The sequence below is a fragment of the Macaca nemestrina genome, chromosome 18 (assembly GCF_043159975.1).
Source record: "Macaca nemestrina isolate mMacNem1 chromosome 18, mMacNem.hap1, whole genome shotgun sequence".
In the NCBI taxonomy this organism is placed as follows: domain Eukaryota; kingdom Metazoa; phylum Chordata; class Mammalia; order Primates; family Cercopithecidae; genus Macaca; species Macaca nemestrina.
Genome location: NC_092142.1, coordinates 10,328,750 through 10,354,037, shown reverse-complemented (window position 1 = coordinate 10,354,037; position 25,288 = coordinate 10,328,750). Strand labels below are relative to the sequence as shown.

At 39.8% G+C, this 25,288-nt stretch overlaps 1 protein-coding gene across 4 annotated transcripts in view; it reads left to right on the top strand.

The window, feature by feature from the left end:
* The window catches only part of LOC105467787 (glutamate ionotropic receptor NMDA type subunit 2A), a 444,595-nt gene that overhangs the window by 243,576 nt on the left and 175,731 nt on the right, over window positions 1-25,288 (top strand). For all 4 annotated transcript variants that reach the window (XM_071084110.1, XM_011717503.3, XM_011717504.3 and 1 more), the window contains one exon: window positions 1,535-2,127. In XM_071084110.1, the coding sequence (XP_070940211.1) occupies window positions 1,535-2,127 (593 nt within the window). The remainder of the gene's footprint in view (window positions 1-1,534; window positions 2,128-25,288) is intronic.

Here is a 25,288-nt window from a genome sequence, read left to right as displayed (position 1 = left end):
ACACACACACACACACATACACACTCTTGCAGTGGAATCCCCATAAGTTACCCTGTTGAGGTTGTGTTCAATACACATGGTAAATACAGAATGCAAAATAAAAACATGACTGTAATATGATGAGGACCCTTTGATAATTTTTTCAGTTACCTGAAGGAAATACGTCTCAGCACTTGTCAAATCCTGTTTTGCTCCAACACAGAGGCATACTTTCTGTTCTGTTTAGTTGGCATTTTTGCACCATGTCCACAAGTCAACAATGTGATTTAAGCATCTGTTCCATACAGATCTTCAGTGATCCCAGGAAGGCTGTGGTTGAGTGTCAGAAAGGGGGCAGGACGTAGAGTCATGGCACTGAGGTACGGATGCCTACTTGCCGTGTGACCGTTTTAAGCCTCATTTTCCCTGCCAACAATACCAGCTTTGTAGGATCACTGTGGGGATTTGACGAGTTAGGGGGTATGAAGGCAGCTTGTATATTGTACCACTGTATGCATCACCTGCCTTTTCTAAATGGAAATTTGTTCTCATGATCGTAGATTGGTGGAGATGTTAGGGCTAATAGAGGCCCTTTAACACAACATAAGTTACCATGCCACTTTCTAGGGTGAGAACATTCAGCGACTCTCCCTTATCCTCTGAATAGAGTCTAACTCTCCGGACATAGCTCCTCAGGCCCTATGTACTGGGGTTTCTGCCAAGCTCTTCAACATCATATCGTACCCCTCCTTTGGGCGCCATGATGTATTCATCTACAGCTTCTGAAATAGTTGTAGTGCATCCTTGGGATTCCTCTGACTGTAACATCCATGCACTTCTCCTCTTCCTCACCTGGATGTTCCTTCAGCACTTCATATGCATCTTTTAGCCCTCAGTTCATGGAAGTTGTCTTCCACTTAATTCTTATTAAGAACGCTTAATGAGGTGTTCGATAAATGTTTGTTGATTGAAAAGGTAGATGTCCACAAGGTATTTATGATACTCTATTACGTGGGAGCTGTACGTTCAAGTGACAGAAACCCTATTCAAACTGCTTACATGAACATAGAAATGTACTGGTTTCTGTAACCAAGGGGTCCAGGAGAAATGACTTCAGACTTGGCAGACTCTAGGGGCTCCAAATATATCGTTAGAAAACTGTCTGTCTTTGTTGATGCTGTTTTGTATCCATGGCTTGATTTTTCCAGTCATGAGCCGGGGAGGGGGTCAGATAGAGTTTGTTCTGTTAGAACCATATAGACTCAAAGGAGGAGGGGGCAGGATGAACTAGAGGAAAATGAGAAGACTAGATGATAAACAAGCAATAATAACAGACATCCTTCCAGGACCTGATTATAAGCTCCTGAGTACAGCGGCTTCTTTCTTCTCTGTATTTGCAGGATCTGTTCTGGAGTCTGGCATATAGTAGATGCTCAGGAATATCTGCAAATGATTGATGTGTGATTTACTTTCCTTACTTCTAGGATGCAGTTTCGTGCTTCTGTATAAACCACCTCCTGCCTCATCCTTTGTTTTACTTTCTTTTCACTGGCAGGATCCGACGTCTACCTTCTTCCAGTTTGGAGCATCCATCCAGCAGCAAGCCACGGTCATGCTGAAGATCATGCAGGATTATGACTGGCATGTCTTCTCCCTGGTGACCACCATCTTCCCTGGCTACAGGGACTTCATCAGCTTCGTCAAGACCACGGTGGACAACAGCTTTGTGGGCTGGGACATGCAGAATGTGATCACACTGGACACTTCCTTTGAGGATGCAAAGACACAAGTCCAGTTGAAGAAGATCCACTCTTCTGTCATCTTGCTCTACTGTTCCAAAGACGAGGCTGTCCTCATTCTGAGTGAGGCACGTTCCCTTGGCCTCACCGGGTATGATTTCTTCTGGATTGTCCCCAGCTTGGTCTCTGGGAACACGGAGCTCATCCCCAAAGAGTTTCCATCGGGACTCATTTCCGTCTCCTACGATGACTGGGACTACACCCTGGAGGCGAGAGTGAGGGACGGCATTGGCATCCTAACCACTGCTGCATCTTCTATGCTGGAGAAGTTCTCCTACATCCCTGAGGCCAAGGCCAGCTGCTACGGGCAGATGGAGAGGCCAGAGATCCCAATGCACACCTTGCACCCGTAAGAAAGGGCTTGTTGTCTCCCAAAGAGGGATGAGAGTTTTGCTGTTGTCATTGTTTGCTCACTTACATACTCACTGTTGGAAATATGCACTGAAAATGCACGATGTTGTGTGTTTACTTATGGGATTTTTATTTTGCTCTCCTCTCTTTCTCTCATCTCCTTTGTAAGATAAGTCACATCAAACTTTGTTTCCTACAACTTACCTTTTTTTTCTACTCAACAATATATCTTGGAAACCTACACCTGGGATCGATCGATCTGTCTGTCTATAGCTATATCTCAAGTGTACCTATATTTTTTGTAACTCATAAACATTTGAACCCAGGCAAGTCTAACTTCAGAGCTCACATCACATTCTTCAATATGGTATCATGGTGTCATGATTTAGTTATCCAATCTGCATAATGATAGAAATTTAGGAGTTATTTTTCTTTTATTTAAAAAAATTTTGTGGGTACATAGTAGGTGTATATATTTATGGGGTACATGAGATGTTTGGCCACAGGTGTGCAATGTGAAATAAGCACATCATGGGGAATGGGGTGTCCATCCCCTAAGCATTTATCCTTTCAGTTACAAACAATTCAATTATATTCTTTAAGTTATGTTAAAATACACAAGTAATTTATTATTGACTATGGTCACCCAATTATGCTATCATATAGCAGGTCTTATTCATTCTTTCTATTTTTTTTTTTTTTACCCTATTAGTCATCCCCACCTCCTGCCCCAACCCACAATACAAAAATGTGTTTATTTATAGGATAAGTGAAGTATTTTGGTAGAGGCATACAACGTTTGATAATCACATCAGGGTAAATGGGGTTTTCCTCACCTCAAGAATTCATCATTTGTGTTATAAACATTTAATTTAGGGATTTTGTCAGATTGTTTTCCTATTAGAAGCTAAACAGCAGTGATCATCTTTATACATGTCTATGCACATGTGCAAGTTTTTTTCTAGCGTTGATTCTAAGATACAGGATTTTTGGGTCCTAATTCATGTGCATTTTTAAATGGAGGCATCTATTGCCAAATTGTCCTGCAAAGTAACAACACCAATTTATAGTCACACCAACAGTTTGTGAAACCACCCGGTTTCCCACGTCCTCACCAACATGTTATGCTTTGGGGAAACTTCCCACGCTAGTGCTCCTGGTCTCTGTTTGATTTTGCATTTGATTTTTTTCCCTTCTTATATTCTAAGTACTTTTGTAGGTCATTGGAAATCTTGGCAAACGTTACTCGCAGAACTGCATTCTATTCCATTATATGAATGTATCATAATTTATTTACTCCCATCTTGGCGAACATTTAAGTTAAATTTTAGGTTTCTGAGAAGTGTCATTGTTCCTTGTGGCCCATCATTATGGTTAAGCTGTTGAGATTTAGAATGATCCCTCCTATCCCCATTTTGCATGGTTCTGCCTGATGTTCACGGATTTAATTCATGCTTTATTCCTTAGATAATGAGCATTGTAGAACTCTGATTAAGGGCCTCAACTCTGGAGTTAGACTTGTCTGGGTTCAAAGCTTGTCTTGTCCACTTTCTATATCACTTGCACAATCATTTTACTTTTCTGGGCCTCAGGTGTTTATTGCAAAGTGATGATAATAGCACCTAATTTCTAGGTAGCTGTTCTCAGGCCTCAGCAGGCATCAGAATCTCTGGGAGGACTTGTTAAGACACAAATTACTGGACCTCAATCTCAGAGTTTCTAATGTAATAGAAAATATGGGGTGAGCCCCAAGAATTTGCAATTTCTTTCAAGTTTTGGGGTGATGCTGATGTTCGTGGTCTAGGGGCTGTGCTTTGAGAACCAGTGTTCTAGAGATAGTCGTATTCATTGAGTTGCTGCATGAAAAGTACTGTTTAGCACAGTATTTACCACCTAGTAATATTAAATAACTTCCAGAGTGATCAGTGAAGTTTTTGGTCATCAGAAATTGTAGTCAGCAGGCTGGGTGTGGTAGCTCATGCCTGTAATCCTAGCACTTTGGGAGGCCGAGGTGGGTAGATCACTGGAGGCCAGGAGTTCAAGACCAGCCTGGCCAACATGGTGAAACCCTGTCTATACTAAAAATACAAATGTTAGCCAGATGGTGGTGGAGCATGCCTGTGATCCCAGCTACTCAGGAGGCTGAGGCAGGAGAATCACTTGAACCCAAGAGGGAGAGGCAGAGGTTGCAGTGAGCTGAGATCGCGCCACTGCACTTCAGCCTGGGTGACACAGTGAGATTCCATTTCAAAAAAAAATAATTAAAAAAAGGAATTACAGTCAACAAACCACGTTGGTTTATTGCCAGCAGGGTACTATGTCACTCTGAAATATTTGTGGAAGGTTTTAGGACTTTGAATCTGCTACAGTTCAGAGACTATCTCTGATAGTCTCTGAACTGTAGCAGGAGGGGTGTGTGTGTGTGTGTGTGTGTGTGTGTGTGTGTGTGTGTGTGTGTTGAAGTAGACAGAATATACTTCTTTACAATTAACGTAAATCTGAAAAAAAAAATGAACCTTGAATTGGGAAATCATGCTCCTTTGACATTTCTCCGTCCTCTGTCCTTTTACTCTCTTTAGTAATCCTGTTTCTACACTGCCACTTTCAGCGTTTAAAATAATTGTCCAGATATCAGGAAGGAACTCAGATAAATCAGCGTGAGACATGGGAGTCTCTTACAGAGGCAGGATTGCTGCCAGCCCAAAGACATAAGCGAGGCTAATGAATTCTCACTCCCATAATAAGATGTGCCCTGCAGCTGGAATATTCAGAAATGTATAATTTTGATGGAAACATAACTCAATTTTATGGCAATATATATTATATTGAAATATAATATATACAGGAAAAGGAATTCTAGAAAGATAATTGGTAAGACATTTAGATCCCTTTGCAGTGACCACCCTGGATTCTATTCTTTTTTTAAAAGAATGGAATTTTTCTGCTGCTGTGAAATGCTGTTGTGCTGTTTCCCGAAGTTATGCCTTTAAATGCGGCAATTTTGTAAATGGTATTTCAGTCCCAGAGAAGCAATGCATCAAGTGTGGTAAGTCGCCATCCACTGCTTGGTGTTTAATGAAACATCTCTCCATCCATGCAGGGTTGGTGGTGTCCACCCAGTGTGTAAGTTTGGATAATGCATAAGTAGTCTCTCCTTCCCACACTCTCCCACAGTCCCTGATGCCCACCCCAAGGAACAGTGGAAACCTGCCAGGCTGCCCTTGACAGGGAGCTGGAGAAAGCCCAAAGAAGGCATTAAAAAAAAAAAGGATTAAGGGGTGTGTGTGTGTGTGTGTGTGTGTGTGTGTGTGTGTGTGTGTGTATGTTTTGTTTTGTTTTTGAGACAGAGTCTCACTCTGTCTCCCAGACTGGAGGGCAGTGGTGCGATCTCGGCTCACTACAAACTCTTCCTCCTAGATTAAGCAATTCTCCCACCCTGCCTCCTAAGTAGCTGGGACTACAAGCACGCACGACCACATCTGGCTAATTTTTGTATTTTCAGTAGAGATGAGGTTTCACCATGTTGGCCAGGCTGGTCTCAAACTTGTGACCTCAGGTGATCCACCCACCTTGGCCTTCCAAACTGCTGGAATTACAGGCATGAGCCACTGCGCCCGGCGAAGGCACTATATTCTTCTATTCTCCATCTATCATTGCTTCCAACCAACAGACTCTGTGCTAGGCCCTGGGATACATAGATGAATTAAGATATAATTTCTCTCCTCAAACACAATACAGTCTGATCAAGGTTGGGGAAATTTGTCTAAAGACAAACTTAGGTAATAAGAATTCTTTTTTTAATATTGAAAAAAGAATAGTACAGAAAACTACAGAATCTGATAAAATATCCAACTCAATATTCATCATAGAGAACAAAGTTAAGGATGCCAAAGGTTAATGTTTGTTTCAACATTTTAAAAGAAATAAAACACTAATGATAATGTAGAAGTTCTGATTATATCTGTTTCCCTGTCCCAGTTTTGTCCTCTTCTCTCCATAGAAGGGAAAACATGTACATGGATTTGGATGTAAACCAAATTCATCATCATGTTTTCGTACTTTCAATGCACATATATGTGTAACCACATTCCCAATGCATACTTCTGTCTAATGTACACAAATGGTGTCTAACGTATTAGAACTTCCTTTACCTCAATGTTATGTTTTCAAAATCCTTCTATGAAGATAATTAATTGCATTTATTTTATTGATGATATTCTGTTGTATAAATGTTCCATCTTTAATAATTCCTCTTTGATGAACATTTAGGTTTTTTTATAGTAAGATATTTTTCAGTCTGGATAGCTGAAAGCAGAGAACAGATCTATCTGTTAGATCTATTAGCTTGTTCAATAGAAGCCCAGGACTCTCGAGTTAGGAGTTCCTCACTTCAAGCTTAAAAGTTACATTTGCAGCTGGATTAAGGTCTTATTCTGCAAAGCATCTGGTAAACAAATAGCTCTCACTGTTCCTCCTATGTAGTAGGGAGGTTGCAAATAGCTCCAGAAGTTCAGATGAGGTCATACCTGATGTCTTTGTGGTGAGTTACTGAGGGGATCTGGGATCCAGCTTTGACTGGCTGAGAACAAAGTCATGGGGCCAGCTAGACATGCCACTTGGTGGTCATCATGGACTTTATTTATAATCTCATGCAAAGAACTGGTGCAGTTAGGATATTGAAACGTTGATTTATTGCTCATGGGCTGGGCGTGGTACCAGGGTCTGCTTGCAAGGGAAGGTATGTTCACGACCTTACCACCAACCTGTTTCTGTACATAGAGTTTCAGGGGGAAAAAAAAAAAAGTACAGGAAAGGGGGACATTTTCTTCATATTTAATATTCCTGATTTTACAGAAGACACTTTGAAAAGAGCAGTCAGCATTTTCCAAAGTTCAAAAATAGCTCAGCCATGTTATATAACCTCCTCCTTGCTACTGCAAAGTTATTAAACATCTGTTCCTTCACCAAGCACAGAGCATGTCACAGGTAACTCCCAAAATTGTGAAGGTAAACCATGACCTGTTTGGCCAGTGGAATCCCAGCTGTTGTGTCCAGTTCCATTACAAGAATCTGTCCAGTTCATGAGTGGCCAGGGCTCCCTGGGAGGCACTGTGGCATCATGGTTAAGAGCATGAGCACTGGGGCCAGGCTGCGTGGGTTCGAACCTGATCTGTACTTTTTTAGACTTAGGACTTTGGGTGAGTCACTGAACTCCTCCACGTCTGCTCCCTCAGGTGTAATATGGGGATAAGAAAAGCATTTGCATCTTAGACCAGTGTGTGGTGCATGCAAAAGCAGTCTGTAAATGGTTACTACTGTGGATGAAACTTGTAGATCTAAAGTTATTAGGCCGGGCGTGGTAGCTCACACCTGTAATCCCAGCACTTTGGGAGGCTGAGGCAGGCAGATCACTTGAGGTCAAGAGTTGGAGACCAGTCTGGCCAACACATGGTGTGAAACCCTGTCTCTACTAAAAAAAAATACAAACATTATCTGGACGTGGTGGTGCACACCTGTAGTCCCAGCTACTTGGGAAGCTGAGGCAGAAGAATCACTTGAACCTGGGAGGTGGAGGTTGCAGTGAGCCGAGATCATGTCACTGCATTCCAGCCTGGGTGACAGAGCAAGACTCAGTCTCTCAAAAAAAAAAAAAAAAATGAAGTTATGAGTGAAGAAAGTGTCTCTTCATGCCACAGCCCATGATATTACCATTCGTTCATTCAAAAAATTTATTTGATGTCTTCTATATGCTAGGCACCAATTATTTGTAGTTGGAGAGACACAAAAAGGCCGTCATGTGATTATTGGGCAGGGCAGGGCTGTCATTCATCTATTGTTTGCTCTGAGGTTTGGGGGCCAGTGGAATATTCCATAGTAGAGGCCCAGCCTCCCAAGTTGGAGGTATAGGAGAAAGAAAAATGTCCTTATGCTAAAGCACAGCACCTAATAAGAGGAGTAGGATCTGAATGACTCAATGCTCTGTGATTATTTTGAAGCTTCTTTTTGGTAGCTTTTATTTATTTCCTCTGGTGCTTAAAGCTCTAGTCATTAATGCCTATTTGGGGCTTGGTTCAAGCATGAAGACCCAGGTGAAATTCATATCACATTTTAGCCTGTGGTTTTATGAAATGCAAAGCATTAAGTTTGTGCTGTGAGTGCTGTGTATTTGTGTATATCTACAAGTGTTTTTGCACACATATATGTGCATGGGTATGTATATACACACGTGTGCGCATGTTTACAAGCATTTTTGGTGCATGTGTGTGTCTTTCTCTCTGCATGTGTATATGTGTTTCTTCTTCCACAAAGGAGGGGACACATTTTATACTTATTGAAGAGGAGATCATAGAGCGGAGAGGGTGGATGTTTCTCAGACCAAAACCCTCTTATCAAAGGATTACCATGGGCGAAATATGGCCATTGGGAAGAGGGCAGTGTGGCATCAAGAAAAGTTCATGGGCTAGGTAGTATGACAGACTTGACTATGAATTTACCACATATTTACCAGGTATAAGTTATTAACAACTCTGAACCCAGGAGTTTTCCTAAAGTAAGATAGACATCTCTTCTTATTGTAGCATCTTAAAGTATATACATTTAACATAGTGCCAGGCATGGAGTAGGCATTTTACAAATAACAGGTCATTATTATAATTTTCTTTTTCTTATTGTGGTCATCATCATCATTATTATTATAACTTTATACTTTTTATGCTGCAAGCTCTGCATAATCTAGGAAAGCAAGCAATGGAAGTGCATTTCAGTTCTCATCTTTAATTCCTGAATTACAACTGTATGTTCTGTGGTTCCCATTTAAGTTAGGGATGTAGGAGATGGATAAGTTACTGCACTGGAAATCAAGTAGCAGAGCTCGAGTAGATCTATAGCACAAATGAGGGAGCAAAAAAAGTCTTATCCCAGGAGAATTATGAATTAGTATTAAAGGGAAGTTATTTGGCCTTCATTGATAACACCTGGCTTGACCATTTATGTGTTTTGAATTGACTTCTTGATTTATGAAGTCAGGCTTCGGCTTTAAAAACCAACAACATTGTAAGTTATTTCCCCCGCAGGAAGGGAAATAGAAGGAAGATATATATGTGAGAAAGCATTTTATTCATGTCTAAGTTACACTGATACTACTTTAAATCTTCATTTCTAAAATAACATAGGAAAAAAATTATTGGTTTAATGACCCATTAAGAGACTGTGCTAAACCTGTTCGACGTATTTTTATTTAATAATTAGAATGATCACTGTTGGTTTTTTGTAATGCCAATAAAAGTGCCTGCTCAGTTAATTCTCTGAGCTTGACCAGAGTTAAAACTTCCCGAGGTGTATGTGATTAACTCTTTGCAAATATTTATCTGTGGGATCACCATATGCTCAACAAACACTTCTCGCAGTGAGATCAGGCACCTCAGAGGCCAAGCTGTCCTGTGGGCCTTTGCTGTGCATCTGATTGGGACTCTGAACTCAGAATTGTGAAAAACAACCGAGTTCAAAGTAAATCAACAAGAGATATGAGGTGAGAGAATCCAGAGGAACACAAAGCACATTTCCCAAGCCTATGTGACTTTGTGGAATGTGGATTTAGACAGTGCTGTGTTCAAAACCCTCTTACTATCTGGGTTATTCTGGGAGAGTTCCTTAACTTCTTTGAGCCTCCTTTTCCTTGATTGTAAACAGAGAAAATTCCAAGAATAGGGAGGATGATGACACAAAATACAGGTATTATACTTAGTTAAGCATCTAGGATATAGTTGGCACTCTACAGGTGTTAATTCTCCTCCTTCCCTGGACTAGAGGCACAGCTTGATCTAGTCCTGATGGACCCGTGAGAGTGGGCTGAGCTTGCTGGGGGTTCAGCCTGAGCGCTAAGTCAACAGCCTCTCTTCGGCATCATCTCTGTTTGTGGCATCTCTCCTGGAACACAGCCCTCCCTTTTATGGCTGGAAGTCAAAAGAACCGTATGCCAGCCCTGCAATGCAAGTCAATCATTTCCAGTTGGCATCCGATGAATAGCTCGACAAATGGTGGAAACCTGATGCTGGCAGCTTGGGCGGACCAGAAGTTGGCCGTGCCTTTACCTTGAGGGAAAGGTGGTTTGGGTTGCTTTGGGGTCATACATAAAGCACAAATATTGTTCAAATTTGCCTTAGGCCAGATGTAAGTCTTAGGATTTTGGAACTAGCATGCCCAACAAAAAGACACATTGATCTATTTCCTCCAGGGTTGAATACTAGAGAAGTTTTCATTTTGAAATTTGGTAATTTAGTGACATGTGCTAATTATTTGCTGCAACTCTCTTTTGTGAAAACACAAAGCAAATTAAAGCCCCATCTCTATTTCTCTGGTGCCTTCTGACAGAGTGTATGTTGGGGCTGGGAGGCTTTAATGTGTAGAAACATAGGCTGATTGGGAGACCATGGCATAGGTCTAGGAAAGAGGAAGTGGTGACTTGGATTACAGTAATAGCTGTGGATTCAGAGAGAAATGGGCAGGCTTAATGCATATTTGGGGTATAAAATTGACAAGACTTGACAGACGAATATGAGGTGTTAAAAGAGCTATAATAATAATTTTTCTCTTGTATAGCCGAGTAGATGGTAGTGTCTTTTACTAAACAGAAGAAATGAGGAAAGAAATGTTGGGGAACAGAGTCAGGGACATCCAATTTTAGAGATGTTAAATTAGACATACTTTTGAGATATTCAAGTGGAAATCTCAAGTGGGCAATCAGAAGAGTGAGTACAGACCGAAAATGCAATACACAGGATTTGAGCTTATTGATGGCAGTCAAAGCCCTACGACTGGGCAAGGTCTTGCAGGGGAGAATGATGACTCAGGAGGGCCTGGGTTTAAACCATGAGGAACTTTAACATTAATTGGTAAATAATCCTCCAAAGAGAAGGAGAATGTTGGAGAGAAAGAGTTAGGCTGTAAATTCCAGGTGCTCTTCCCACATGGAAACTCTGTTCCCAATGTTGATTTTGTTTTGATGCCTGGTGGGCATCTGCACAGTGTTTGTTCCATGATAAACATCATAGTAGGTCCTGTAGGCCTTCCAAAAATGTGTAATCTATGGCTATGGCGAATATATCTGGGTTTGGTGCGTCCTTGCAGAGTTAATCATACCAGCAGTTTTATTTAATCAGTACATTGAGAAAGTATATACATATATATATGTGTGTGTGTGTGTGTATATATATATGTATATATTTTTTTAGATGGAGTCTCACTCTGTCACCCAGGCTGGAGTGCAATGCTGCTATCTTGGCTCACTGCAATCTCTGCCTCCCGGGTTCAAGTGATTCTCCCACCTCAGCCTCCCGAGTAGCTGAGATTACAGCCACCCACCACCACACCTGGCTAATTTTTGTATTTTTGTAGAGACGGAGTTTCACCGTGTTGGCCGGGTCCTAATCTCCTGACCTCAGGTGATCTGCCCGCCTCAGCCTCCCAGCGTGCTGGGATTACAGGAGTGAGCCACCGCACCCGGCCGAAAGTAAAATTGATTACACGATGAATTGCCTGGCAAATCATCCCAGCAGTGAGCCTTTTGAGTTTTGAGAAATGAATATTATACTGGGCTTGAGACATGACTCAGATAGCAAGTCAAGTTTTGGTTCTGGAGAGATAAGGAAGTGATGAAGCTTTGGGTCTGGATGGATGAGGAGGTGATGGTTGGTGGAACATTGGGTCTGGAGAGATAAGAAGGTAATGGAACTTTAGGTCTGGACAGATGAGGAGGTGATGGGGCTTTGAGTCTGGACAGATGAAGAGGTGATGGAACTTTAGGTCTGGACAGGTGAGGAGGTGATAAGGCTTTGAGTCTGGACAGATGAGAAGGTGATGGAGCTTTAGGTCTGGACAGATGAGGAGGTAATGGAGCTTTAGGTCTGGACAGGTGAGGAGGTGATGGAGCTTTGAGTCTGGAGAGATGAGGAGGGGATAGAGCTTTGGTCTGGACAGATGAGTAAATGACAAGTGATGGAACTTTGGATCTGGAGAGGTGAGGAGGCGATGGAGCTTTTGGGGTCTGGAGAGATGAGGGAGTGATAGTTCAGGTAGGGGGAAAACCTCTGTCTTTGTTTCATTCTGGACATGATTTGGGCAACATCTGATATTGTACAAAAAGACAAAGTTAAAAATCCTTTGTACCAAAAGGGAGAAGCATGCGGCAAAGTACAAAGGGATAGGTGCTCACGACCGATTAACTTATGAGCTGTCCTTGGTTTGCTTTCCTGAAAGAGTATCTGTCTATGCACCTCCATCTATATATAGGCCAAAAGCTCTCCTGCTCATCCCTTCCAGGTGGGAGCAAGAGAGCCAGAACAGGCCTCTCCACCTGTTCTCTGCCTTTGTCTCCTTGCTTCTTTGCTTCTCTCACCTCTTGCTTCCGTGTGGATGCTGCCTGCCTGCAGGTGTGACTGAGCCCCTGTCCAGGTTCCTGGTGCCTCAAATCCTGGCATGAACCTCAGGGATGGAGGAGTCACGGTCCAGCGTGATGGTGCTAGCTGTGTTCTGCGTGGGCATGGGAGGCCAGCCACATTTCTACACAGGCCTCAAAGTTGGGTAAATGAACTGGCAGATCTGCTGGTGTCTGGTGTACCGTTGTCCAAATCCCCACAGTCAGCTTCCTGAGGATCTGCTTCATTTGGTTAAGTCTTGGCCAAACACAAAGAATAAATCCACACTGCCCAGTTTTCCACGTGATAGAAAATAGCTCTCCTGAGAAATATGCTCGTTTCCTTTTCATTTCCATCGCTATTAATAAAAGGAGGTTTTAAAAATTTAATTTAATTAATGCATCATTATGTATGTGGGGGTGAGTGGAGAAACTTCAAGTTTCATAGGTTACATTATCTAAGCATATATATTTTTAAATGTGAAATATTGGAAATGTGAAAGTATTCTAAGGATAAGACCATGTATTGACTGCCTCCTGTGTGTCAATCAGTTTAAATACATTATCTTTCATCCTTAGATGTGAGTTAGGATGATTTGACTGCAGGTAGCAATCAAATTAACTCAAAGTTATATGATTGAATTATTTCCCATAACAAAAATTCCAGAAGTTGTTTGGATTTCAGGTGCAATATAATCAAGCTTCTAGTTCTTTTCTCTATGATCTCTTGACTCTGCTTTTTGGGCAGTGTGTGTTTTTTTTTCTCTCTAACTGGCTTCCTCATTACCTCAAGTTTGCTGTTAGCAACACCTGGGAAGACTTCTTTGTTTGTGGCCAAATTAGGTCATGTACTCATCATGGGCCAATAATGGTGATTTTGAAAATGCCAGGTACTGACTGGCTTCACTTCAAACTCCTGACCCAGTCACAGAGAAAGCAAACAGGTTAAATCAAACCGGACCTACTCCTGGAGCTGGGAATGGAGAAAACTTCCCATGAGTTCCATGGATTCTTACAGGAGGCGTGAAGTCTCAATAAAATTTGAGTTCTGTTAAGAATGAGAAAGAGATAAATGAATGCTAGATAGAGTACTAGCAGGTCAGTTATAAGTCATAATTCGTATTACAGATAAGTATAAATAGGACTAGAGAAGTTATAGAACTTGAAAAGAGCCACACGGGTAATGTAAAATGGAACCAGAAGTTAAATCCTGTTTCCTTTGGTTCCAAACCCCACATTACAACTTTCAGAGGCTGCAAATTGACCTGCGTTGTGTGCATGTTTTTTTTTTTAAACTTAGAGTGTTTTTCCTGTTTCTAAAAGTCAAGTAAGCCCCAATGTTTAAACATTATCATCAGATTTCACAAAAATTATATTGTTGTTTACCATGAAAAAGATGGAGTTAGTGATAGTAATCCCATATCTTGACCTGATAATGATCAACTGGAAGTTGGAAGTGACTGTCATCTCTGCACAGAGCACCTTAGTCTCAATCTGAGTTGTTTCATTTATCCATGTTACCTCCAGGGCTTCTTTAAGTATTTTATTCCAGGTTGTCTTGTACTCATTTTTATTATTTTTATCATAATCATCATTCTGTATATTTATTTCCAAAACAAGAACTTGATGATTATTAAGATTGGCAGATATTAGAATGAGCAATAACAGGGAGTTTTGATAGTTCACCTCCAGAGATCTTCATACCTGAGTTAGTACAACTGGAACTGTGTACAACATAGGTCTCTCATATTCTATATGCTTACAGCATTACTGGTCAAACATTCTTACTTAAAGCTGCAGGTAAAATCATAGAAAGCACTGCTGGTGTATGATTTTCTATGATTAGAGGCTTCCCAAGATTGGAGAGGTGCCTCTAATCTTTTGCCCACATTTTCTCAGAACAAAATAAGATGAACTTGGCTTTCAAAATTACAGCTGGGCATGTCTGGGACATAGTCATCTGTGACTAAGTGATCATTTCATGGAGCTGTAGATCATAAACTTCCTTCTTGGTTCAACTTACAGGTGAGAGGTTGAGTTGTTTGTGCCTAGAGTGCCTTACCTAAAGGCAAAAACTTCCTGACTTACCCAAGGAGAGTTCCCCCTTGACAGATTAAATTAATTTGTAGATATTATTTTAAGGCTGGAAGAAAATATTTGCTCTGCTCGGGTGTGCAGTGGCATTATGACATTTGTCAAGTGAATGGCAAACGATGGAGCCTGATGGAACCCATATTACTTGTTTAAGAAATTGTGCTGAAAACTTCCAGTTTGTCATTTAACCCAGTAAACTATTTGGTTCCAATCTACTTTCATTTTCTTAGTCATACTGGGGGTTTCAATATTTGCTTTAAAAATAAATTTGGGGTTTGTCAATTCTAACTGCTAAAGATATGTTTGACAGATTGAATGGTCTTCTTTACCTTCATTGAATTCCATTCTGTTGACTTCTACTTCAGACCACGATGGATCCCCTACAGACTGAAAAAACCAAAATGGACAAAAAATTTGAAATGATGATTTTTAAGACCCTGAATATTGGAGTAAAGAAGATAGAAAATAAAATAAGGGAGTTTATATATGGCTCCACTCACCACCTTGAGAGAGTTTCCAAGCTGCAACTTAAGGATAGGGGACCCAAGTCTGGCAGACTCCCTAAATGGAAGAGACAGAGACAAATCTAAGAAAGCAAAGGCAGCTGGATTTCACAGGACAGAGTAACTGAGAAAAGTGATCTGCATAAATGGAGAACCCTGGAGATCTGCCTAAGGCCCACCTTAGTGTTGAGCTGAGTACTGCTCAATATAAGGGCAAGGACACCACCTAAAGCCAAAGAAAGAAGCCTCCCAAAGATTGAAAATAACAGAGCCCAGGGCTCGCATGGAGTGAGGATTAGCCACTAGTCAGGCTAGAAAACCCCGTTATTCATGGGCACTGAGTTGAGTGCACAGAAGGTGGTTGTCTCAATAATGGAGAAATAATTAGCTGTAGACTATGAATTGCTCTGACTCTGCCTAACAAATATCAAAAGCAAAATCTGAAAAGATCAAACTGCTTCCAAGTAACTTAGTCATTCTAGAACAGAGCTCAGTGATATTTATAGGAATACAAAAATATCAGCACAAAAAAAGTTAAAATTTATAATTTCTTCCATCCAATCAAAAGTTACCAGGCATGCAAAGCAGCAGGGAAATATAATTCATAATGAAAAAATATCATGTAACAACTTACCCAGATTTAAATGGATGTTGGAATTGGCAGATGGGGCTATTACTATAGAGAGTAACTCTAACTCTCAACATCATAGGTTCAAAAGTTCAAGTGGAGACATACAGAATGTTTTTTAAAAAGCCATATCAAACTTCTACAATGCATGAGATAAAAACTACACTGGATGGATTAATGGCACATTTGACATTGAAGAAGAAAAAATTAGTGAACTTGAAGACAAAGTAATTTCCCCAAATGAAACTCATAGAGAAAACACAATTTGAACTATGAACTGAGCATGACTTAGGATATTAATATATGTTTAATTTGAATCCCTAAAGTGAAAGGGGGCAGGAAGAATATTTGAAAAATAATGGAATGAAAATTTTTCAAATTTAATGAAAACTATATAAACTCTCAGTTCAAAAAACTTAAATCCTGAGAATGAGAAATATGAAGACATAGCATAATCAAATTTCTCAAAATCAGTTTTAAAGATATATCAACTAAAAAGATATACCAGAGTTGAAAGCTGTCAGAGGAAAAAAGATACCAGCAGACTTCTGGTCAGAAACAATACAGGTTAGAAAAGAGTGCAGAAAAATATTTTGTACTGAAAGAAAACAATGTAAACCTAGAATTCTTTGTACAGTAACAATATCTTTCCAAAGTGAAAATGAAATAAAGACTTTTTAGATATAGAATAACTGAAAGAATTAGCAACAGATCTGCATTACAAGAAAAATTAAAAGAAGTTCTTAAGGGAGAAAGAAAGTAATACCAAACAGAATATGGATCATCACAAAAGAATTAAAAGCAATTAAATGGAAACTACATTGTTAAACACATGAGGAATTTTTTTTTTTTTTTTTTTTTTTTTTTTTTTTGAGACCAAGTCTCACTCTATTGCCCAGGCTGGAGTGCAGTGGCACGATCTCGGCTCACTACAACCTCCACCTTCTCCTGCCTCAGCCTCCTGAGTAGCTGGGATTACAGGCACATGCCACCAAGCCCAGCTAATTTTTGTATTTTTAGTAGAGATGGGGTTTTACCATGTTGGCCAGGCTGGTCTCGAACTCCTGGCCTCAAGTGATCCACCCACCTCGGCCTCCCAAAGTGCTGGGATTACAGGTGTGAGCCACCATGCCCGGCCTCACATGAGGAGTTTTAAACAATGAAATCATTTAAAAAGACAAATTACTTTTAAAACAAAAATACTAACAATGTAGCATGAGGTTTACAGCTTGTTAAAAGTAAATTTAAAATAAGTATGACAACAATAGCACAAAGGTTAGCAGGGAAATCAACGTATGCTATTTTTGAAGGTCTTATGGTATACTTACATAGTATAGTGGTATAACATCACTTGAAGATAACCATAAGAAATTTAAAATATATACTATAAACCCTAAACAAACCACTAACATGAAATAAAGCCCCAATGCTCTGGCTAATAAGCCACAAAGGAAATAAAACAGAATGATAAAAAATATTCGATTTATCAAAAGAATGTAAGTAGAAAGGAAAAAAAGAACAAAGAACAGATAGAACAAATAGCAAGATGATAGGTTTAAACCTACTCTATTAATAATCACATTACATGTAAATAGTATAAACATCTCAGTTAAAAGGCAGAGATTATCAAATTGAGTTACAAAGCAAGAACCAACTCTAAGGTGCCCATAAGAAGCCCACTTTAAATATAAAAACATAAATAGGTTGCAAGTTGAAATGGAAAAATATGTACACACTAACACTAATTTTTAAAAACTGGACTTGCTATATTAACATAGTAGGTAGATTTTCAGATCATGAAGATTTTGTGGTTAAATATTATCATTTCATAATGATAAATGAGTCAATTCATCAAAAAGACTTCAAACTATGCATCTAATATAGCTTCAAAATAATAAAGCAAAACTGATACAACTGCAAGGAGAAATACATAATTATAGTAGGAGATTTCAGTACTCTTAATAATTGATACAATAGCAGACAAAGTTAGTAAAGATAGATGATTTTAACAATGTCACAACCAAGTTGACCTAATATTTGCTTGTAGAAAACTCCACCCAGCCACAGAACACACATTTTTCAAATGTAAACAGAAATTTTATAGGGATATATTATATTCTAGGCCATAAAACAAGTTTTAGTATATTTAAAAGGATGCACTCACACAAAGTATTTCTGTGACTACTGTGAAATTAATTAGAATCTAATAACTGAAAGATCTCTAGAAATTCCCTGAATGTTTACACACTAAATAACATACTTCTAAACCTATGGGTAAAAGAATAAATAAAAGTGACTCTTTACTCAAGTTGTCCCTTGGCAGAAATCCAAGCTTCTTTGGGAAACTGTTCTTCACTCAGGCATGTGGTCCATCTTAAATTAACCAAGTCACAGGGACATTTGGCTCTTTGCTTAGTTGCTGCCCAGAACAGTCAGGAATTGATGTCCACAGAGAGGTTTGTGGGTATGAGGGCATGAAGAATGTGTTTCCTAACAAAAATAATAGAAAACTGGGTCCAGATGGGTGCGGATATAATTCTCAGGCAAGCCACATTCCCTGCCTTCATCCGAGTTTTCAATGTGATGGTGGAAATAGGACCCAAACTAAGATTTAAGGCATTGGGTTTTAATCCTAGCTTGCTCCTGTGTATGGTTGTACTCTTTGTTCAAAGGCTCTTAACTTTTCTGGTTCTCCTTTTTTTTTTAATCTGTAGATTGATGGTGTTGGTTACAATAACCTGGAATTGTATTTCATGATGTCAGAGCAGGAAGGGATGCTGGAGATCATTTAGGCCATTAACTTTTAATTATTTTTCTCCTTTGTACATAAGTAGTCTGGTGGGTGCTTTTGCATATCCTCACACTTCGTAGGGTGTAAGTGGTAGCGGCAACCCTTTTCTTCCACCTAAGAAAGATTAAAGGGCAAATGAGTGATGATAGTCTGCTTTAAATTAGATCAAAGTCTAATTTATCTTTTTTATGTTTTTAATAAATAATGTATAAAATTTGCCTCAAAATTATAAAATATATTATTAGTTGTAACAACTTATTTTCAACTGGTTTTACAAAATCAAAATAAATTACATATCTGTGTTATATTATAGATGAGGAAATTGAGGCCCCAAAGAGACAGGGTTAATGTTTTGCTGTCTGGCTCATGGCAAAGGCGTGAGAAATGCACAATTTCTCTTTTTCCCAGACCTTGGTGCATTGCTTCCACTACATCTTCTAGGTTGTTTGTGGTTATTAATAATAAGGTGATGATGATTGATGATGATGATTGATGAAGATGATGATGATGAACTCCAGGAACCTTGTCCATTTTGCTTTTGTGCACCAGAACCTGGCACAGTGTAGACACTTAATAAATATATGTTGAATAAGTCGATAATGATAATTGCTACCACAGCACTTGTTCTGATCTAGGTGCTATGTTAAGTATTTTTATATGCACCATCTTATATTATTCTCACAACATCTCTGTGAAATAAGTAGTAGTGTTATTTCTATTTTCACATGAGAAAAAGATTTCAGAGAGAAGAATGACTTTCCCAGGCTCAGTTAGTGGTAGGATCAGTATCAAGATGACCTCTCTGGCTTTAGCACCTGATCTTCTGATTCTCTGGCTTCTCAGGGGAAAGAAAAGGCTTCAGTTGTGTTTTCATAAGGTCCTAGGATGTCTTCCGATGCTGCGAAGCTGGTACAAAGATCTCTCCCTGGTGGGTAGGAGACATTTTCTTGTCTTTAGACTTAATTCATCATGAAAGTGTGATTGATGGAAATTCATTTTACAAACTACAAAACCTTTCTGAAAGTGTTAATGTTGTCATCAGTACTAATTATTATTATTATTGTCATGATCACAGGGATCTATGTTTGGCGTTGCCAATAATAAAACAGGCAGAAGAACAAAGGGTCTTTCCTCGGAAAATGTTTATGAGAATCGTCAAAAGCTCAATTGCAGAACCATCAGCTCCCTTTAAATTAGTTCTGGAATGAGTCCCTTGAGACATTGTGCACCCCTGAGGAGGACCCATAAATGTTAATTCTACAGAGGATTGGGCAAAATCCCCAGTAAGGGAATCGTAGTAATTCTGACTAGGCAGAAGGAAGGAAATAAAACATAGAAAGAAAGATGGAAACCAAGATTTAATTGTGCAAACCAGTCTATAATGGGCTTGTCTGCCTGGATTTTAAAAGTTTGGGAGGCCGAGGCGGGGGATCACAAGGTCAGCAGATCGAGAGCATTCTGGCCAATGTGGTGAAACCCCATCTACTAAATTACAAAAAATTAGCCGGGAGTGGTGGCGGGTGCCTGTAGTCCCAACTACTCGAGAGGCTGAGGCAGGGGAATCTCTTGAACCTGGGAGGTGAGGTTGCAGTGAGCTGAGATCGTGTCACTGCACTCCAGCTTGGTGACAGAGCAAGACTCCATCTTAAAAAAAAAAAAAAAAAAAAAAGTATTCAATTCACATATATGCAGGGAGGCCAAGACACTGGTAAATATTTTCCATTCAGTGTAAAAGATGACAGCAGGGAGGAGGGATCCATCATACTTCGTAGCTATTTACTTGGGTTTAAACTTGATCTAATAAATCTTTCAAAAGAGAGCATTTCTTAGACTCAGAGCTCTGGATGCAGGACTGGGAGAGGGTGTTTGTCTTCAGCTAACGAAGTGAAAGCAAAACAAAACAAAACAAAACACATAGAATAAAAACAGTCCCCTGGTATCTGTTACCCATGTTAACCTAGCAGTTTCCTGGAATTCATTCATTCATTCATTCATTCATTCATTCATTCATTCATGTATTCACCCGTTTTCATTCATTTACCCTTTCATGTATTCATTTACCCTTAACAGTCAGCTATTGTGCACTCACTATGGGTGAGACCTTATAGTAAGCATGAGACACACACAGTGATGCACAAAACAGAAAAAAGCATGCTGCTCAAAGCTCCTGTTCTAGTGGGAAGAGCAAAAATAAATGAATACACACAACGTCAATTTGCTATTGATACGGGATGGGAAGAGAAACAGAGCAGAGGGTAAGGGGATAGAGACTGAAGGATGGTTATTTTAGACAGAATGGTTGGGAAGGTGAAATTTGGCAGATACCTGAATGAAGTGAATGAGAAAGTAATATGACAATCTGAGGAAAGAGCGATTTGGATTGGGGGCTGCCAAATGCAAAGGCCTGGAACTGGGAAATTGCTTGGAGGGTCTGAGGAGCCAGCATGATGGTCAGAACGGCAGGAGCAAGAGGAGCATGCATTTGGAGAGATGAGCCAAGTTCTGTAGGTCCTCAGAGACCACGGTGGGAGTTTGGAATTTTGTTTCAAGTGTTACGAAAAGCCACTGGAGAGTTTTAGGGGGGCAGTAAGGTACTGCAGTGACCTCTGAACTTGCACAAGTTGTTTCTGGAGCCTTATTCACTTTTTCTTTTCCCTGTGACGTTTCGTCTCCTATTAGACAGAAGCTTTTCCTAGTGTGGTACAAAATGTACTTGCCTTTCCAGATTCCATTTCTCTTCTCATCACACAGGCCTTGGTGGGTCCTATTTGGCCACAGCTAATCAGAATAATCCCATGCATGTCACTACAGCGATTGGTTCAGGAATGGACACACTATCTAATTTGGTCTAATATTAAAAACTTCTGAGCTATTTGATATATGGCAAGTGTGTAAATGTGAGACTTGGAATTTCTGCTGCCATTTTTCCACCATGAAATAAACCAGGCTGATAATAAAGGCAATTTACACATGGGGAAGAACTAAGAGAAGCATGGTATGAAGAATGAGTCAGAGCCAAGATCTGATTTTATCTGAAATCTACCCTATCACTGATCTTTTCAGAGATATATATGTATTTTTTTTTTGAGATGGAGTCTCACTCTGTTGCCCAGGCTAGAGTGCAGTGGTGTGATCTCGGCTCACTGCAACCTCCACCTCTTGGGTTCAAGCAATTCTCCCGCCTTAGCCTCCTGAGGAGCTGGGATTACAGGCACACACCGCCATGGCTGACTAATTTTTGTATTTTCAGTAGAGACCAGACTTCACCATGTTGGTCAGGATAGTTTCAAAGTCCTGTCCACAAGTGATCTGCCCATTTTGGCCTCCCAGAGTGCTGGGATTACAGGCGTGAGCCACCACGCCCCTCCGTTTTCGGACATTAACCACTAAACGTCCATAGTGGTTTAATTTTCTTTAAGCTAGTTTTCTTTCATTGCAACCAAAGTTCCTTTGGTTGTATAATTTACAGTGAATGTATAGTATTATGTTAATTAGTTGATGTATTATACCCTTTAATTTACATGGTTACATTTAACAAAACTGAATGTTAACAAAGTGATATTATAAGTAAGAATTTTAGAAACATTGTTTTGCACAAGATACTTTGGACTTTAATTTCAGACAGAAAACTTCTCAAAGGACATAATTTGTGCTTTGTATATATTAGTCACTTTTGAATGATTCAAACCTATACGGTAGTCCCCTCTTATCCTTGGTTTTTCTTTGTGTGGTTCCAGTTACCCATAGTCCGAAAATATTACATAAAATACAATATTTTAAGGGAGAGACCACATTTATATATCATTTATTCTAGCATATTGTTATAATTGTTCTGTTTTATTAATTATTGTTGTTAATTTCCTACAGTGCCTAATTCGTAACTTCATCATAGGTATGTATGTCGGTATAAGAAGAAACATAATACATACACAGTTCTGTACTATCTGCAGTTTCAGGCATCCACTGGGGATCTTGGAACATATTCCCTGTGGATAGGGGGATACTGTAGTACATCCACAGGATTTGGAATCAAATTTCAGCTTTTTCTGCCACTTATTAGCTGTGAGACTTTGAGCAAGTAACAAAATATATCTGAGCTTCATTTTTGTCATCAGTAAAATAGAAATAATGCTGGTCCCCACTCTCAATGGGGAGTTTGTGAGAATTAAATAAAGCATGTAAAACATTTAGCTCAGTACCTGGCCCACAGTAAGTGATCTATGAATGTTGGCTCTTATATAATAATATAATTCTCAGAATAACCAAGGAAAATAGAACAAAAAATGCCTCCTAGATGGCAGGATTGCTTTGCATAGCTTAATTAAGTATGTTTCATTATTCCAACTCCCTGGAGCTTTTGGAAATAAAGTTTTTAAACATGTACAAGGACAGTCTCATTAAGAGAGTGGGGAAGGGGCAGTCTCTAGGCAGGAAGTGAGAGGGAGGATATGTTGAAATTGTGGAGCAGAACGCATGAGTACTAGTGCAAACTTGGTCCTGAAACAGTAAATACACACATTGAGCCACACAATCATGTCTTTCCAAAGGAAGTTTTTTTTTTTTTTTAAAGTTAGAAGAACTTGGGTCCTGTATAAGAGTGAGATGTTAACATATTTTATTTGAAGATTCCAGCTATTATAAGATGATCTTTATTTCAAAAGAGTTAAAATGCAAAAGATGTGCATTTTAGAACTGATGCCGTAGAATGGTGGTGCATTCCACGTCCAGTTTTCCAACTAGCTGTGAGGTAGGCAATATTATCCTCCTTTGAGGTGGAAGAAAATTGAGGCTTAGGAAAGTCAAGTGCCTTTTTGGAGGTCACATTGTTAGTGGACAGCAGTCACAATCATGTTCATCCATTCATCTGAAGAATTTCCCTAGTGTTCAGTGCCAAACCCCACAGGGGATACACCAGTGAAAACAACAGAGCATGACCCCTGGGGCTATAATCTCATAGAGAATTTAAACAAAAATGAGTAAGGAGTCAAATACATGAAATAATTGCACCATATTACGGCTCCTGTGAAGGGCAGATATGGGGTACTGAGATGGAAAACACGAAGGATGAAAGGAGTGCATCTCTTGCCTCTTTGCAGAAGTGATGTTTCCACTGAAAGCTGAAGGGTGAAGAGTCAGACGTGAAAAGAGCCAGAGAAAAGTCATTCCAGGCAAAGGGAGCAGAGTGTGCAAAGTCCGTGAAGTGGGAAAGATTTTAGTGTTTATAAGGTAATAATAACACGTACTCGCATGGTAGACTCAGTTTCAGGTCTTTCTAACTTCAGACCGTGCTCTGAACCACTAGGCAACACTACCTCTGCAAAAGGGCAAGTTGGGTGTTTGAAGGCCAAGAGACACCATGGAGCAGTGCCTGTCAAAGGGATGCTCATCACTTCCTCACATCACTTACTTAACACCCCAGAAGAAAATTCCTTTTGTACGTTAAGTGACCAACTCCATCCCTGCCCTGTAAAAGCGGGAGGAGATATTTGAAGGGCTTCTGTTAATATATGGGATGTGGGTGGGGGAGGGGAACTGGTGGAAAAGAGGTCATGCCTTGAAAGGCTGGAAAAGGGAGGATGGTGGAAGAAGAGCTAGGAGTGGACCGTTGACTCAGGCCAACCTAGTCAAGAAGGCTGCATCACCGGCCACCTCCGAGGTGGGACACCAGGTGTCTGTTAATCCGCAGCAGGATACTATTAGAAAGCCCATTTCGCTTGTCACTGTATCGCCGTGGCTCTGAAAGTTGTGCCATTTGGTTCCAAATTGTTTTTATCTCAGTACCTTCATTCCCAGCAAGAGGTATTGAAAATAAGGGAAGAATGAGAAGATCTCGATTTATATGTGCCAGCAGATTCAGGGTGTATCCAATTGCTGATTCTCTTGAGAAGTTGGGTGATGCTTTAATGGAAACTTCTTTTTTCCAAGGACTCATGTCATGAAGCTTTTGACTGTTAGGAGGATCTGTGGGGTCATGGGATCATCATTTTACTTCATTACCCTCCCTAATTAGACATAATTAATAATTATTACAATAATATTATATAGGGTTTTAGGCTCATATATAAAATCTTTAATCCTCATAGCAATCCTATGAGTTGCATGGGATGATTCCAATTTTACAGATAATGTTCACAGAGGTGACATCATATAACCCAGATTACACAAAGAGATTGACCCAACTCTTATGCCTCCAACTCCAGAAGACAAAGTTGGCAAAGAATTGGCAGATGAGAAATTGTTGCACCACTCTTAATAATCCCAGGAAGGAAGTAAATATGTTGATTAATTGACAACAACCAAAGGTATTAGCGTGTCTATAATAATTAGCATTTATCAAGTGCCTAGAATGTGACGTACTGTGCTAAATTCTATTAATCAATCTAATTCTCACAACCACCCTGTCATGTAGGTGCCATTATTATCTCCATTTAATAGATGAAAAAACGGAGGCTCGAACAGGTGAAATAACAACTTATGGCAGTTTATATAACTAGCGAGTGGCAGAGACAGTTCACAAACCCTCATAATTTAACTCCAGAGTCAGTGCTTGTCACCACCACCTAAACTACCTCCATTAATGGTGTACTTCTAATATTAGTAGCAATGACACCAATTACATCAATTCATTGGACAGAGCTACTGTGAGTTGAGTCCCATCTCTTACCATTGGTTAAAAAAATTCCAAGTTTTAGGAGCAGGATTCCATCATACTGTCTCTGTTCAAATAACTAA